This window comes from Diorhabda sublineata, chromosome 2 (genome assembly GCF_026230105.1).
Source record: "Diorhabda sublineata isolate icDioSubl1.1 chromosome 2, icDioSubl1.1, whole genome shotgun sequence".
In the NCBI taxonomy this organism is placed as follows: Eukaryota; Metazoa; Arthropoda; class Insecta; order Coleoptera; family Chrysomelidae; genus Diorhabda; species Diorhabda sublineata.
This window is the reverse complement of record NC_079475.1, coordinates 2,921,838-2,939,844: the sequence shown is the minus strand read 5'-3', so window position 1 is coordinate 2,939,844 and position 18,007 is coordinate 2,921,838. Positions and strand designations below refer to the sequence as shown.

Below are 18,007 nucleotides of genomic sequence, written 5' to 3'. Positions count from 1 at the left end.
CCTGATTGGCCTACGAAGGAGGCATATTTATTTTAGCTTATAGATGCAAAGACGTATAGTTATCATGCTTCGATCACGCATTGATTGTTGTTTGGGTCGCTCGGTTTGTTGGATGGATTTAGTATAGGTCACGTGAACATTTGACACAAATTCCAGAAACCCCAGGAAAAAAATATTCAGAATAAAGACTAATTTTATATTCTTATATTTCAAACTAGACATTTACGTCAAACTTTTTTAATGAATAGGCTTTGGAATATGAAATGATGAGAGGTCACTCCTTGTGAATATTTGCCAGTATTAAGACGTCTAATTATAAAAGAATAACAACCAGACCATAAACAAAAAGCTTATAGCGTAGAGAACAGCCAGGACTCAATTTTTAGAGTACTTATAGCCATGAGCGAGAAGGATGTACCAGTGTCTGTTGCGTAACGCATAATTATTGGTTTTTTGGTAAAAAATTGTGTAAAATCTTTTGCAATTCGGGAATGAGTGCCTCTCCATGACTCAAGTGTGTGAACGATATTCTACTTTCAGAAAGGCCGAGAAGTACGCAGAACAGTACGCAATATAACTGAAGAGTGTTGGTAGTATTGAGCAAGTAATTCATGAACGTCTCGATCACCGCAAAATTTCAGCCAGATCGGTGCCAAGACATCTGAATTTTGAACAAAAATTCACACACTTGGAAGTTTGCACGCGTCTTCTGCAACAATATGAAGAGGAAGAAGAATATATATTACATCAAATATTCACCACGGACGAGACTTGGGTACACCACTATATTCCAGAGAATAAACGCGCGTCTATGGAGTGGAGGAAGAAAGACGAAGGCGCGCCAGTTGAATCTAGAGTTACACTCTCAGTGGGGAAGGTGTTCTCACTGAAATACGAACTGTGAACGCTTAGTATTAGAGTAACCTCATAAAAACAAGGCGGAATCTGCCAACAGATCAAAACGATGCGATATTCCAATCCGTATTGCAATATTTCTGCAAGACAACAACGCCTGACCTCATACAACTCGGTTGGGTTGGGATACACTGGAAACCTCTCCTTTCAACTCTGTAACTTAATAATAATTTTTTTATTGTAAAATTCCGGTTAATATTTGAACCACCCTCGTATTTCATCTCTCGATCCATATGAGGGTATCATCGTAGTCTGTGTATGAAGATTCTTTTATGGTGCAATCGTGTAATGAAAAAATGCACTGACTAATGTTTGCAATATAAATCTATTGATACTTTTTAAGAACTGTGCTAGAATGAAAAATACTAATACTGAAAAAAAAGAATACCTTGATCTAGAAGTTCCTCGATTTTTTCGAATGCGCTTGAGTTCAAATACGACCAATAACATGAACCCATTGTTCGATAATCTCCATCTTTATTATAGTACTGACGGAAACCACATACCTAAAAAATGTGAAATGTGTTAAAGAAAAAAAAATTCTTCTTGTTAGCCTAACATGTAGCTAGAAAATATGTACAAAATAGCTTAAGAAATATATTTAAACACAAAATGCAAATGCTTTTTCAAATGACTATTTCAAAAGCAAACTACCAAGTTTTGCGTTGTGCATTTTGATTCCTAAATGCAAAACAGGTATTTTCTAAACCCTATTTTGAAAAATACAAACTCTTTTGTCGAATTAAATTCTCTCTTTTTTCATTTATCACACTTTTTAACAATACCAGTTGCTCAAATGCATCACTTTTCTTCTGCGAGGTCTCAGTAGCATCCATATGAAAAAGTCTTCCTACTGGTACTGAGCTTAGTAAGCATGTGTTGTTTTTTAGAAATGCAATTGTTCATTCCAATGGAAATTTTCTTCGTACTTTATAATTCCTAAATTTAGCTCGTATCATTGTAGGAAAAGCTTCATTTCAAGGATGGTAGCTCAAGTTTGATCCCAGTGGATATGTTACCCTTAACTAAATTTATTCTAAGAACACCACTGATAGTTTTTAAATAAGTATTTTTGAATGTCATCCGTCATTATGGTTTCACTGTGAATTGTAAACATTGTAATTCGAGGAGATGTTTGTTGGATAATTTCCAAACTATTAATATCATATTATGCAATAATTTAAACATCTACAGTTCTATTGTAGCGACAATCCTACCAGCAGAGTTCCAGGAGAATTTTTTTATTCTCGGAATCTTTATGCTAAATTATAAAAATATTGTTTAATTTTGGTATTTTGTTTATCGGCAGTGGCTTACAAAATTCATGCAGGTGATGGTAGTGAACATTTGCAAAATGGATGTAATGTAAACCACGACATAATTTTAGGAAAAGTCATCCAGATTTTTATTCTAGATAATATGGATCACTGTTTTTCGACTACCCATTTTATTAGCTGTTCAGGATTGATGGTAGTAAATATCAATCAATATTGGAAGGCTTTATAGTGAATTATGTACATCCTTCATTTATTTTAGTCGTGAGTAGCCAAAACATTATATGAAAACGATCGTATCTGAAACATCTCTACGTAATTATTCTAATATTTCTTCCTTTAGAACAATGATAAAGGAATGTATCCATGGGACATTTTTAGATAGAAAGTTTCCTAGCTTACAATCCTTGATGACCAATTAATAAGAATGATGAATCTCTTTTCATTAATTCGTATTCATTGAAATCCAATTCATCCAAAATAAACAAACCATTGTAAATGTTCAATGTGTCCATTATTTGAAGCAAGACAAACACCTATCTTATATCTCATATCTGCCATTACTGAATGAACGACTGATTTTTCAAATATTTTCTCCTGAAGCAGTGGAATTAGCCTGTAATTTCATTTCAGTGTCATTCACGATTGAGAACGCTTACGTTGTATCAAAAAGCGAGTTACAAATTGTAGTACAGTCGACATTCGTACCAATTTCGGTGTTGAACCAACAACTAGAAAATCCATTAGTCTTTGGTTTGATCAATTTGAATAGACTGGAAGTGCGTTCAAATTAAAAAGTGAGTTTGTCAATATAGCTGGTGGAGAATGACCAACTATATGAAAAGTACAGCTAAGCGTACATCCGAACGAAATTCAAATCGCTCCGTTTCACTACTTCAGTAAAAAGTGTAATTTTTGCTAATCTGTATTCACTTAATTCTTCCTTAATTAAACATTAAACACTTAATTTTTCAAATTGGATGGTGACTTTCAATTGAGTCGTTTGAAATGTTTTTAAGCGAATATGCTAATACTATGCTACAATTTGGTCCAATAAAATAAATTGTCGAAGTTGATGAATTCTGGTCTAACATAGTAAGAAAATTATAAATAAAAAAATCTATTTACACTTCTAAATCTAGTTACTTTTGGATAAAAGTCGTAATTACTTTTCTGAGAGACTTGACATATATGCTCATTCATCTAATGTAGTAATGAGTAATGAGTAATGAACTGGAGTCATTTTTCATCAAACAGGGAACCAGGGCTGGATCCTGCGTAACAGACAACTGACAATTAGCATGACCGATTCGAACAGAAGATATCAGTAGCTGGTCAATCTTTGAATCGAGCTGGGAACGAGAATGAGGGAATTTCTCTTGCAGTATAGAGACCTATTCGTACGAAAACGAGGAAGACATTAGCCGTCAAACACATAATAAATACTGGTGATGCCAAGCCAATTAGACAATCAGCTCACAGACTACCAAGAGCAAAGTGATAGGAAACTCAAAGAATGATTCGTGAGATTTAAGAGGAGAAAGTAATAGAACCATGTACAAGTTCATAGGTGTGAAGGAATTACCTTAAACGCACTCATCATGCAGGGCACAAGTGGTTCATGCAATTTAGGAATCCTGAGGGCCAGATCATTAGATGGATTGAACGTGTTTAAGAGTACAATTTTGATATCTAACATCGAGCCGGTGTCAGTTATCGAAATGCCGATCCCCAATCTAGATGACCGTGCCCGCCAGTCGGTTCCCACTATAACAAAGCCGAATCTAAGGAAACCGTAGTTTCAAGAACTACAGTGGCTCACCTAAAAATGTTTCGGCAATGGAAGGTCGAAAATCGGCGACCTACCTGGCTAGAAGTGCCAAGATTTTCACCGGTACTAAAGGCAAGTGGGACTTCCTTGTCCTGTAAGAGGGCCTTTTAAAATTAAAAAGAATACTTAGGAATGTCCATCTGGAAATCATCTGGGAGTTAAGAAAACTTCTTAGGAAGTTAATGGAAAGTTTTATTGGATGACCTGTTCCAACGATGTGAAGGACTGGTGTAAAAAGTGTACGACTTGTGCTACGAGTAATGGACCACATCACAAGAGAAAGGCAACCATGAAACGGTATAATGTTGGAAGCCCTTTCAAAAGGATTGCTTTAGATATCGCTGAACCATTTCCGCCGACAGAAGGGGGTGGTAAATTCATCCTAGTTGTTTATGGATTATTTCATAAAGTACATGGGAATTTACACGATCCCGAATCGAGAGGCCACAACTGACACGGAACTATTGATAAAAGAATTTATCGGCCAATATGGTGTCCTTGGAAGTTCATATCAATCAAGGAAGAAACTTCGAGAGCCAAGTGTTCCAGGAAATCTGAGGTCAGCTGGGAATGAAGAAAATCAGGACGACCACATTACATCCACAGAAGGAATGGTCGAGAAAATCAACAAGATCATCTGTCCAAAGATGTTTCCAACTACCGAAGTGATTAGGATCAGTATCTATCCCTATTTGCAATGGCTTATCGATCTGCTATCCGGTGAAACACCTACAAAAATTCTCTTTGGACGTGAAATGAGGCTTCCTTGTGACCTACAATTTAGCTGTCGGCCTAGAGAAGACCTAGAGAGAACAGATTATGCGATCCAATTTTCAAGTTGCCAGCTACAAAATGAACAGAACAAAAAAAACGGTACGGAAACCAGAGACGGTGGTTTTAAAGAGGTGAACGCCTGAAGTATGCCTGCACAACCCCTTGAAGAGTGAGGGATTTTCTCCAAAACTACAAAAATCTTGGGAAAACCAAAAGTAGTCCATCAAAATCAACTAGCGCCGTTCGAATGAGACTATAACCTAAAGGAAGGAGTGAACCATTTGCGAGAAGAGCCTAATCCTGCTTTCAAAGAATATATGGGTGCGTACAGAGGTAACGGCAAAGTTGGATATAGAGTCACTGCAGAACAACTACGAGAAAGACTTTTCATTTATTTGTTTATTTCTTTACTTTCTAGAATTTCTAGAATTGTAGAAATCCCTTGATATAAATTCGAGCTTGTTTTACAGCGAGAGTCAGTTTATAATAAAAAATATAATGAACGCAACAAAGTAGTAAACAGTAACCGTTGCAGTTGAAAGTAGTGGATATCTAATTATATAAAGTGATTAGTTAAATATTATAAAGTTACTTAAGTCTAGTGTGTTTGATTGAAGTAAGTAATTTAAAAGAGAGTGTGTATAAATTTATCCCACTGTTGAAAAACAGTTTAAATAAACTAGGAAATAAGAAAAACATTACATTATTATTACTTACCACATTTTTTTGGAACTTATAGGAGACATCCATCGATCCTCCAATAAATCCCCCTTTCCAATTTTCAATTGGCTTATGAACCGCTGAAAACAAGAAGACGCTAGAGTTAAAAATGTTTCAGTATGTTTTGATTCACTAGTGAATTCAATTCATTCTTCACCCCGTTGATTTAACCGTTATTTGAAGTTACTGCGAAATCTTAATCGATGTTTAAACAAAATCTCACAATTCTCCATAAGTTCCTAAATACAAAATTTAATCGTTAACTTGAACCCCAAATGTATAAAAATTCGAAATCCCAATTTGCGAAAAATTTTCTATTGAAATACTTTGATTGATTCATCATATTTATGTTATAACCTGTTAGAACAAAACTTTTAGAAAAATCACTGATAGAGCCAATAGAACCGATTCTAAATGCCAACAGACTAATACCTAACCACCAATTTGGATTTACAGGGTAACATGCCCCCATAAAATGAGTACATCGAGTCGCAAAAAAGTGTACCAATTTTTTTAAGATAAAAAATACTGTTCGACTGCTTTTTTCGATATCGCCCAAGCATTCGACAAGGTCTGGCCCGACGGACTACTACACAAAATACAAAACCTCCCACACAAACTTTTCCAAACCCTAAAATCCTGCCTGCATGACAGACACTTTTTTGTCAAAATCCAAGACTACATCACAACCTTACTGGCAATTGTCATATTAAACGGGCATCTTCTGCAAAAAGAGAGTGCAAAATACCATGGAATTCATTTGGACCGACGAATAAACCGGAGCGCTCAAATACTAACTCAAATAAATCAAATGGGCTAAAACTCAGCAAACTGTACCGGTTAATAGGTCAGATCCCAATCAACAACAAACTGATAATATATAAAGTCACACTAAAACCCATCTGGGGTTATGGTAATTAATTATTAACTTAACACCCAATCAAATACAGCAATTCTAGAAAGATTTCAATCAAAAGTACTCAGAATTATTATAAACGCTCCATGGTATGTACCCAACCAAGTTATTGTTTGTGACTTTCAAATTAAGTCAGTTAAAGGAGAAATATCGCACTTATCCCAGAAATATTCTTACCGCATTGAAACAAATCCCAACGGATCTACCTCTAATGAGACCTCCTACCCAGCGAAGGCTTAGAAGGCATCTTCCGTGTGATCTCCCTGCCGCATTGATGTTTTGTATAGCTGTCCCTCAATCAAACCATTTTTTAAGTGAAAGGAAATTGCCACTGTGCAATCTTCCTACAAGATAACTCATATACTGCCCTAAATAATTTGCTCATTGTAAATTTTACAGATTACAATTAAAAAAGGGGTTGTTGGAAAAAATTTTTAAGTAAATACAATATAAAAATATGAACTCTAAAATGATGATCGTTATTGATATATGAATCTATTATACTTCTATATTCTCTACTGCAATATTAGGGAAATTTGTTAATACGTTGGGACATTATTGTATTTATAATACAAAACTACAAAACAGAGGTGGTGAAACTTATATTTTTAATCTTTTAATTGACAAGGAGAAAAGATCACGCCTGCGGATATACAAAGAGAGTCAGTAAATTCAATAGTGCCAATACTGATTTTTGCTTGTTGAAAAATGCTGGGATCCGTCGATAATTTTTTGCAATCGCGATTATTTACACACAATAATAATGTGTATTTTTATGTGTTGTGTTGAGTTACACACTACCTCGTATCGAATTCTCATTCTTTACCAATTCCAAGAAAAATCAAATTGGTAATTAAAAAAATCAACTACAAATGAAATTTTGCAAGTAAATGAATATAAAGACAGGAAAAATAAAGTAGAAGATAGTTTATGTCAAACCTCAATAATACCCATAAATCATGGTAGTGATATTCATGAAGACATCATCCAATTTCACTGTTGTGCTCGTCTACACCTTAATAGTGGCGACGAGATAAACATTGCGCCATCAATGCCGATCAATTGGCACAGTTTCTGGCTGTGTTCAAAAGGGAACAGAAGAAGCTACTGGACACGGTGATTCAACAATCTACTGCCGCTTCGACTACCGAGGTTCAAGCTGCTATTTCTGGTGATGAAGATCAGTTTAATCTTGCTCTAATTCAATCCTTCGAATATTTCTACTCAAAGAAGGAATCCTTCAAAATCTATATCCAGAGATTCGAAAAGTACCTACACGAAGAATATTTCCACCAAGCATGAAATGTGTGCACAGTTGCTTCTGAATTCTGTAGGTCCTTCGACTTATGACCTTCTCAACTCTTAAATTTCGCCCAAAAAAACCTGCTGATCTTGACTATACGTCATTGGTTAAAGAATTCAATAAATTTTTATGCCCTAAGAAAAGTATGGTGATTTCTCAACATGTTTTTCTCTCAACTTACCCGGAAAGATAAGCCCATCGCTGAGTATGTAACCAAACTACGCCGACTTGCAATTGACTGTCAATTTCAATCTAAATGTGAATGCACACGCGTCACTTCAATTGTAGACATATTTCTCCGTGCTCATTTTATCAGAAGAATAAAAGATAATTCAATTAGGGAGCTGCTTTTGCAGTCGGACTTGCAAACGTTTAATGATATTGTCGCTAAAGCACAGGCATTGGAAGCTTCGAAATTAGATAGTCGGCAGTTGTCAACCTCAAAGAACTGGTCAACTAAAGGAGTGAAGAAGGTTTCTAAGTACTACTCTAAATCGCGCCCCACGTCAAGGTCGCGCACTCGAGAGGGTCCCGCCACCGAAACACTCTATCTAAGCGAAACCAGTTAAAATCACGCTTGGATCTCGCCAAATTAGGGATCGCCAACTTTTGCCTAAGGTGTGCTAGAGACAATCACTCTACCAGCGAATGTCGTTCCAAAAAATATAGTTTAAAATGTTCGGGATGTAGCCGTAAAAATTTGCATTAAAACACTTCTCAAAAATCAGAAACATGATTCCAAAGACGTGCCATCTACAAATTTTGTTGAGGATGATAACTTTGATGACGTTTTTCAACACCAAAGCACCAACTCCGTGACCAGTGTCATAAACTGAACATTTCAAATGAATTCAAAATGTTAAGTGTAGCATTTCGATCTTATACGAGAAACGTTTTCGTTCCCGATGGAAAAGTCGAAATTCAAGTAGAATACCAAAGGGAACTGTTCCACAGAAGAACTCTACGTGGTTCCGGAGGAATTTGACGCTCTTCTCGATCGAACCTGGATCTGCCATTTGCAAATCAACAAGTATTTTGACGATATTGTGTGCCATGGCTCCACCAAAGAAGAGTGCATTAAAAATCTTGAACTCAATAAAATGATGACTCTAGCTTAGACGATTCTGACTACCATTATTATTTATAAAGATACTTTGGAATTGTAATGTTTTTTTACTTTTGTTTTATTTGCAAAGATTTTTTTTCTTTATGGGTTTTGCTTTGAAATTTCGTTTTGCAGAAAAAAAAGAATGGGTAAAAAAGGGCTCAGTACACGTCTGATACCCTGTTTAAACGGCAGGCACATTTTACTCGTCTATTTATGTTTTATAATTTAATATTCAGTTGTAGCAAGTTAACGAGGTATAATAATGCTTTTTTTTCTAAGTTTCAAATGTGCATTTGTCTAAATAACGGCTTATAATGCCGTCAAATGTATAATGATTCAATTGCCTTTTAACGAATACTTTCTCGCATAAGATATACATATTTTTAAAAGTATTTATAAAAACAATAAATTCATCAAATGAGGTATCTACGCCCATGGTAGGTCGAACAAAATATTGTGGGCAAGGGTTTTCGGATAAGTTTTTATAATCTGCAAATGATATTGGAAGAACTATAGTACCCATGATACACATACACCGGTATGCTGTATCGGCTCAAAATTGACACACCTCGCGCACATGACGTCTCGCTGGTAAAATAATTTTTTCTTGGCCATTAAGATTAGGCTGGAGTTGTACGTATTTACTGGGTTTTTGTGTGTATGTGATATTTTTTTTGTTTAGCGGCTTTTAGTTGACGTAACTGTTGTTTCTTTTAAAATATTGTAGTTTTTATTATGAGATCATGATGCCGTCGCTACATGCTAAAACACTAATCGAAATACCAAAGAGATATCTATTATTTCGGTTTCATAAAAAAAGGTAAATATGGTAAATGAATGTCGTGAATCACAAAATAACAGACACAATTCCAATTTTTTTCCAATAATTATACTTATTTTATGTTGTAGATTCACTTGTAGAATTATAAACAAAAACGGCTGGAAATATTTAGATTCGGTACCCCTTATTTATGTGTTATTTATTTTAGCACGAGTTTGTTCCATTAATTTCGAATAGGATAGTTTCCATAAGTCTCTAGGTTCAAAACATGATTGATTTGCCTATATATTATTCGCTCAATTAGCCCAATCGGAGCAATTTTCCTTCGGAATTCGTTGAGGGGAGGTTACTGGTAGTCTAAACTCAAAAAGTAGAGGTACTAGATTTGTTGCTGCATCCGCCATCTTGATTTAAAGGGTTATTTTTGTCTCTTGAATAACTCAATTATTTTCAATTTTACACGAAAAATAGTTATTACAAAAGTTGTTTAAAATTAAATTTCCTACAATTTTGATTGTCATCAATTTTTTCCTAGGATCGATTTTTTTCGATTTATACTCGAAAAGAGGGGGTGAATTTTTGGTTATCGAATAACTCGTTTATTTTCAATTTTACGCGAAAAATTGTAATAAACAAAGTTGTTTAAAATTAAATTTTCTACAACTTTGATTGTCATCAATTTTTTCGTAGGATTGATATTTTTCGTTTTATACCTGAGGTGGGGGAGAATTTTCGTTCATTGAATAACTCGTTAAATCTCCATTTTACACGAACAATGGTTATTCCTAAAGTTGTTTGGAATTTCCTGTAATTTAGGTTCTTTTCAATTCATAATTACTGCACTAATAGCTGAAGTGAATTTATGGATGTGGATGTCAATTATCATTGATTATTAGGCCTAAGTACGTTCGTTATGAAGGTCGGGGATCACTTCCCCCAATTATCGAGAAAGTGGGGACAAGGAAAAGACGACACAGTCAGTATTGAGCTGGGACGAGAACGAGAAGGACGACTCCGCTTTCTCTGAATAGCGGACACACATTCAATCTAACTACTACAATCGTTGCCTCTATACAAAAGGGTCACATCTAGGTATACAGTGAACCCTAAAAGAACGCGGCAGCGTGAGAGCGGCCTGAATTTCAGTTTATGAATACGCTCGGTAGTGAGCTATTTTGTGTACGGAGAATCTACAAGCGAAGAGAACGAGGTGACTGTTAAACAACGTGGCATTAAGACTCTTATATCGGCAAGACGATATCATGTAAATACAAAACGACGTGCGGAAAAATGTGTGGTTGTCGCAAATCCGGATTCAAATGTTCCGTCTTATGCCACAACTGCAACGGAGAAACGTACGAAAACGTTGTCTCAATTCGAGAGCTGCTGGATGAAGACGACCTTGGTAGTGACGAAAACCGCTCAGAATAAGTCATCCTGGACCCTCCCGAGCTTCCGGACGAATTCGTCGACAATTACGAGGAGGAATTGAACGACGAAAATTTGGCCGCGCCATCGCCTAAACGTTCCAAGCAGACGTAATTGAAATTTCGAAACACTTTTAAAAGTGTACTGAAAAGAAAATAAAATTCATGTTTTCAATTGTAAAAATTATACTGTTCGATAAACTGATTATTTACACCCCTCTTTTCCTTTACCCCGAACATGCGTCCTAAAAATATAAACTTTAGAAAAAATCGGAATCATAATTGTAGCAAATAACATTTTCAACACATTCAATTTACAAGGACAATCAACAACAAAAAGACAAACAGAAAAATTAATAATACAACATCAATAATAAAGGCGATAATAGAATATTCAGGTTAACCTCCTCTCTTCCGGTATGAATCGAAGAAAATCCATCCTAGGAAAAAATTGATAAGAAGCAAACTATTTTTCGTTTAAAATTTAAAATAAACGAGTTATTCAAGAGACAAAAAATAACCCTTTAAATCAAGATGGCGGATGCAGCAACAACTCTGGTACCTCTACTTCTTGAATTTAGACTACCAGTAACCCCCCCTCAATGAATTCCGAAGGAAATTTGCTGCTTAGAATTTTCGTAAATCTTAGCCCCTCTTTAAAGCCAATCCGACTGGGCTAAAAGAAATAAATAAAATATATCAGAAACAATAGTATTGAATTGCAAATTTCATAATTTTACTAATCATGTTTTAAATAGTCTCTTATTTCTAGGAGCAGGCAGGAAATTATATTCCTTGAAAACCGCAAACGGCCTTAGAACGTGAAATTTAAATGATAAATTTAATAACCATATAAATATACGTATAGACGTGTCTACTTCAAATATCACTTTCACTTTCAAAATTAAAGTTTATAACAGCAAACATTATATCTCACATTTTGATTCCAACGTGACGTCACATTGTGCGAGAGAGATCGCACGTGCCTGCGCTTAGGCATACCGTGTATGTGTATCGTGCTAATACACCAAATAGTATCAACTGGTGTCAACAACCGGTACTTTGAATACAACATTTTCACAAACAAATAAATAATTTCCAGAAGAAAAAAGCACCAATAATGTGTAGATGAATTTCGCCCAAGTCATTAGATATGTACAAAATGAACTTCGATTACGTTATTACTTAATAGACATCATTATGAATTTTCGCTTTGATGATATAATCAAATCAATTAATTGATTACTTCCTTTTCGTAACATGCTTATTTTTTATTATCTTGTTCATGCCCTATAAAAATACTCATCCATATGACAGTGTTGTCATTTGAAAAACATATAATACATTGTCAATGTATTTGAAAAATTCCAATTTAAAATTCCAAACAGCAAGTAATAATAGTTTCCAAAAAATTTGTTTCTCAATTATTGAATGAATTCCAAATTACAGATCGTACCTCAGCTCATATAGTTCATTATTAAAAAAATTAGAAAATCCCTTTTATTGTACCAGAAGTGCTAAATAATGAGAAATCTTATCTTAAATAATGTGATGTGAATAGATACTATTGTAGGCTTGTGAGCAATCTTCTGAAAAGTGAAAGATGAAGTTTGACTTAATTTCAAAAGCTTATTACTTAATAATTAGTTTTTTATTTATTTACGACACTATTTAAGAGGCGGTGCGAGATTCTTTGGAACCTTTTATTCAAATATTCAATATTTTATAATCTAAGGAGCATTCCGTAAAGATTACTTTCAAGTTCTGCCGTCACCTTTTCTCCTTTTTATGATCGTTTGTTTAGGTTCCTCTAATCTAGTCTATTCAAATTGGTGTCCTTTTCACAATACAAATAATTATTCTGTTAATTTTCTTGTATTTATTGTAGGATCTGAGTTAATATTATCTAAAAACGCTACCTCTATCTGACCTTAATTAATGAAAATCGCTATTCTTACATATTTTTAATCTTTTCGTACTGCAATAGAATATTCGATTTTGGAAGTATACAAAGGATATCTTAATCACTCGTTTTTCAATATTTATTCTTATTTACTTTTGCTGTGAAAGGAAACATGACACATTAGTAAACCATAGGCGTTGAGTTTAATTTTAACGTATGTGCTACACTTGATGATTATTTTTTCAGAATAATTTAAAAATAAAAGGGATGGTAAGGACAAGGTTGACAAGTTACAGATGTCTTTATCATAAAAATATGTCCTCTTGAAATAAAAATCAACGTTTTTCCCCAATTTCATATAATTTAATATATACTGCAGGATATATCAGAGTTAACTATTTTCTGTGAACAAATTAGAGTCTGATAATAGTGATAATAATCTTTGAAACTAGTAATTACTATCTCCCTTTCACTCTCTTAAAATTTAAATTTAATGAAAATAGAACTTACAATGAGGAAACACAATTAGTGAACATCCGCTTAATATTTGACAGCTATGCACTGCCCCTGGATTCTCAATAGTTTTATACCGCGAATCATTTCCTTTTGGTGCTCCTATCCGAATCCTAAAACATAAAAAGTATTATCCTTGTATTCAAAATATTATTTTCGAAATTTAATATTTCGAAAATAAATTCTGCCGTTCTTCAAAAGAAAAAACAACTACTTTCCTGGCTAATGCCTCGACAAATATTGAATTACAACTCCTCTAACTCTTCAAAAGAGCGTGATGTGACTTTTTGTCCCCAATGGCTCGCAAATGCAAGGAGAAGGTAACTACTGACTAGTTTCGACGTTATTACGTCTAATAAAAGTGGTTTAACAACCCTCGTTTGGGCTTGAGACCCGAACTGAACACAATGTCAAAGAGTGTCGGTATTTGGTTCATGTAGTTAAACATTTCTCAGCGAACGCTAACTTCCAACTGCGAACCACTGGTCAGATAGAAATCTAGCGTAGTTGCCGATAATATAGATTCCGATGGGAAATGAATGTGTGTAAAATGTATCAAAGTAAAAGATTTATCTGAGGTGAATAGAAAAAAGTAGGGACGGATTAAGCTAGGTGCTTGGAAGGGCTATAGCCCCGGGCCCCAGGTCCAAGAGGGCCCCATCATTTGGAAATAATTCTGTATTTTTTGATGTGTTGATACCACAAATCTAACGTATTGATATTATTTTGTGAATTTTTCCGGGTTTCCGAATTCCTTAAGGTGGCCCCGTCATTATTTTAGCCCCGGGCCTTATAAATCTTAATCCGGCCCTGGTAGAAAATCACCGATAATATAGATTCCGATAGTAAATGAGGTACGTAAAATATGTCAAAATAAAGGATTTCTCAGTAGAAATCTACCTGACCAGTGGTTCGCAGTTGGAAGTGAGGATGGCGTCAGTTAGCGTTCGCTGGAAAATGTTTAACTACAAAACGTTGTGTTACCTGTCAATTTAATTGTACTGGAATAAAGTCTAGCGTGTGTTTATCAGGAAGAAGACCAACTCTCAACTGAGACGTGCCAGAGATCGTGAAGATAGCGAGATCGTTTTGCTTCTACGCGTCGAATTGGTGTAGAAAAAAATATAGAACTGTTACTAAGCTTACATTATACTGTCGCATTTGCCTTTGGTCTCTTCTCGTATTGTCCATATATACTACTTAATTGGTGGCACCAGTAGACGGAATGGAGTTCTGTTAGAATACTTATATGGAGGGGCTATTTATTGTAGTAACTGATTATTATTTGTGTTTATTCGAGTCAATATGATAGATGGGCTTTATGTTGATGAAGTTCTATAAATCAATTTAATACCTTATCTCAATGGCCACCTATGAGTCTTTTTCAACAAGATAATGCTCCTTCATTTATTGCACAATGATCTATAGAGCTAATGTCACTAAGTATATTCAGTTTTATTAAAATAAATTTGTAATTATCAACGATAGAAATATTTTCATAAACTCATCCAATATGTCCTGGTATAGTTACGGTTCCCAAGCATACTCTTAGTGTGTTAAACTCAATACATAAGAGAGCAATTCGACTTGTAGGCTACCGAGAGTTGAGCAGAAACTTGGACAGCTTAGAGCATAGAAGAAAGGTCGTTGACCTGACTCTCTTATATCGATACTACCACGGCAGATGCTCTTCTGAGCTGTCGAGCAAAATCCCATCAAAAGCAATATTGGAAGACCTACTTGACAGGCACCGTGGCACTCAACTCGCCTGCAGACGCCTAGAATGTTAATTTATCGGTACTCCTTTTTTTGGCGAAGTGAAACCTGTGAAATCAGCTACCAAGACACGTCTCTCGAATACTACAACCTACAGAAAATCAAGATCAATATCCACACGGCATTTCCAATGGCAGGCACCACTCGAACTATTTGAGTGTAATAATGTTTACTCTCTTGTGATTGCTTTTTAAACAAAAATCGATATCATACTAATTCACAAAAAACCGACCGAGAATCGAAAGTTGTTTTAGTTACGAATTATGGATTAAGAATTACGAGCCACGAATGAGGGGCGATAAAAAAGAAATTGTATCCAAGAAAATGAAAATTACTGATGAATAAGAAAACTTATTCTAAAACTAAAAATTGTCGTTATTCAGTACAAACATTAGTAATTAATGAAATGATAATAGAATATTTATAAACATTTGATTGAAAATTTAACATTTGATTTAAAATTTAACATTTGATTTAAAATTTAACATTTGATTTAAAATTTAACATTTGACACATTGTCATTAATGAGAAAACATTTATTCTCGATCATAAACTAAGATATTCATTCGAAATACATGGTTTTTCTCGTTCATTTGAAGGTAGCAGTGGGTTTTTCATTATGAGCTGAATGGTTATTTTTCCAGCTAACATATGAAAAATGAACCATGTCTCTATACATTGTTAGTTGTCACGTTACATCGCCATTGTTAAACGCCAGGATTTCAAACAAAACAATTTTCGATATAAATCAAGCCGACAAAATATTATAATGTTTTAGTTATTTTTAACATCAATGTTCTCGGTTCATTACAAATATACAGAAAATAATTCATTCTGGACGGCTCCATAACAATTATTCGTGTCTGGTACCTTAATCCTTATGAATTGAGTGAAATACCAATCCCAATCTTTTATAGTTATTATTAAAAACAATGACCTATGTTCACTTAGTTCAGTACTCTTTATCCTTGTATCATCAATATTTTATTTTTTTAATTTGAGTGCTAATCAAAAATAGACAGTTTACAAAAACCTTTCTAGCTTCGTTGCCATATTGGAGCAGGAAAAGAGAATTCGTCATCAACCACGTCAGATAGCTATTTATCAAGGATTAAAACCAATACTAGAAGATCATTGAAATTGGTTTGAAGGTATGCTAAGTAAAAATCCAAATTTTTAAAAATAAAAATATAATAATAGATCTGCAGAGATAATCAATACATTTGATCTGATGGTTGCTGGTTAGTGTGGAATTTTATTTTTTATGAACATTTGAATGACGATTGACACCCATGTTCCTTTCCTTATTTTTATGCCATTGGTTGAAAAATATAGTAATACATTTTTAAAAACAATAGTCTGAACAACTTTCCTTGGTAATTGTCCCAAAACAGAAAAAAATAATACAATGTTTAAACAAGCATTGACCTCATACTTCTTGAATCAGCACAATATAATTTTAAATTTATTATATAAAAATTTTATTTTCGTGTTATTATACAACACTTGTTTCTCTTATGCAACTTTATTGTAAAATTTTCCTAGAGCTTGAGCTATTTCCGAAAAAGGTGTTCATTTTCGTTAATAATTCGTAACCGAGAAATAATATACGGAGAAGGGCGCAAAAAAGTGGAAAATGAAAGAAAAATCGTACAGAAATACAGAAGCTGGGGATATTAAAATTTATCACAATGAACAAACATATATTGCTGTTATTTAAAAGGCAACATTTGAATTTATAATAATAATAAAATAAATATTTAGAAACCGAAATATTTTACGATTTGTTTTAATGTGTCAATTTACTGTTCATGTACCAAAAATAAGTTCTTAAAATTGGAATTATTTTATTAGTATTATGGTATCAAAGAATATGGTATTTCTGATCGTCAATAGTTGGAATCCAAAATAAAAACAACCACAAAGTATTTCACCAAACTTACCATTCATTACCATAGGGCTTTCCAGGATATATAGCAACTGTATAACCAAAATAAGTTTTCTCTTTAGTTGGGACAGGCTCTTGAAAAATAATTGGAAAGTCCACATCCAAATTAAAACAATATACACTTTTAGAAAAAAATATTAGTAAAAATATTGATAACTTCATAATAAAACACCCGTAATCACACAATCTTTGTCATATAATAATTTAAGCATGTCGTTTTGTCACCTTACCGGACGTCGGAAAACCATTATCTTCCTGCTTAGACACATTCCAATTAATTTTACAAATAAAATCAGACATTGTCATTGTGGTGTGCCAATGGTAAATGGTAATCGTGATAAACAAATACTTTATAATTCTAAAAATACTTTTCATTTTATTTATGATTAACGAATTTTTTAAAACAATGTGTGGTTGACATCACCATTGAATTACTCCTAATTTTTTTTTCATATGCCAGTGTAATTGTAATGGAAGTTCTAAACGACTTTCCATATTAAAACGTATCTCGAATGAAAGAATTGAAGAACGTGAACACATACGATGGCAGAACCAATTAAACAAGTACAATTGATCTGCTACGGACACATTATTGGTTTAGATTAGGGATGTTACGGAGCTTCGACTCCGATTCCGAAAAGTCGGAACTTTCGATTGATATTAGACTTGTTCCAACCTGCTAGTCGGGACCGTACTTGGAACGATTATCGGAAGCGTTTATAGATACTTTCTATGCACTCTCCGGCTATGTACGGTTCTTATAACACTATCAACCAAGTATCGAAAAGACCGTCCCTGAAACGGTTCACAAACGATAC

The 18,007-nt window shown here is 34.2% G+C and overlaps 1 protein-coding gene across 3 annotated transcripts in view; it reads right to left on the bottom strand.

Annotated features, from left to right (window-relative positions):
• The window catches only part of LOC130452766 (integrin alpha-PS3-like), a 91,994-nt gene extending 74,604 nt beyond the window's left edge, over positions 1-17,390 (bottom strand). For 2 of the 3 annotated variants that reach the window (XM_056792189.1, XM_056792190.1), the window contains exons 1-4: positions 17,185-17,365; positions 13,463-13,578; positions 5,512-5,594; positions 1,304-1,421 (exon numbers count right to left, since the gene is read on the bottom strand). In XM_056792189.1, coding sequence (XP_056648167.1) covers positions 1,304-1,421; positions 5,512-5,594; positions 13,463-13,578; positions 17,185-17,351 — 484 coding nt within the window. In that variant the 5' untranslated portion in view covers positions 17,352-17,365. Of the gene's footprint in view, positions 1-1,303; positions 1,422-5,511; positions 5,595-13,462; positions 13,579-17,184 lie in introns of all 3 variants that reach the window. The other variant, XM_056792187.1, reaches the window with a different exon arrangement.
• Positions 17,391-18,007: the final 617 nt, after the last annotated feature.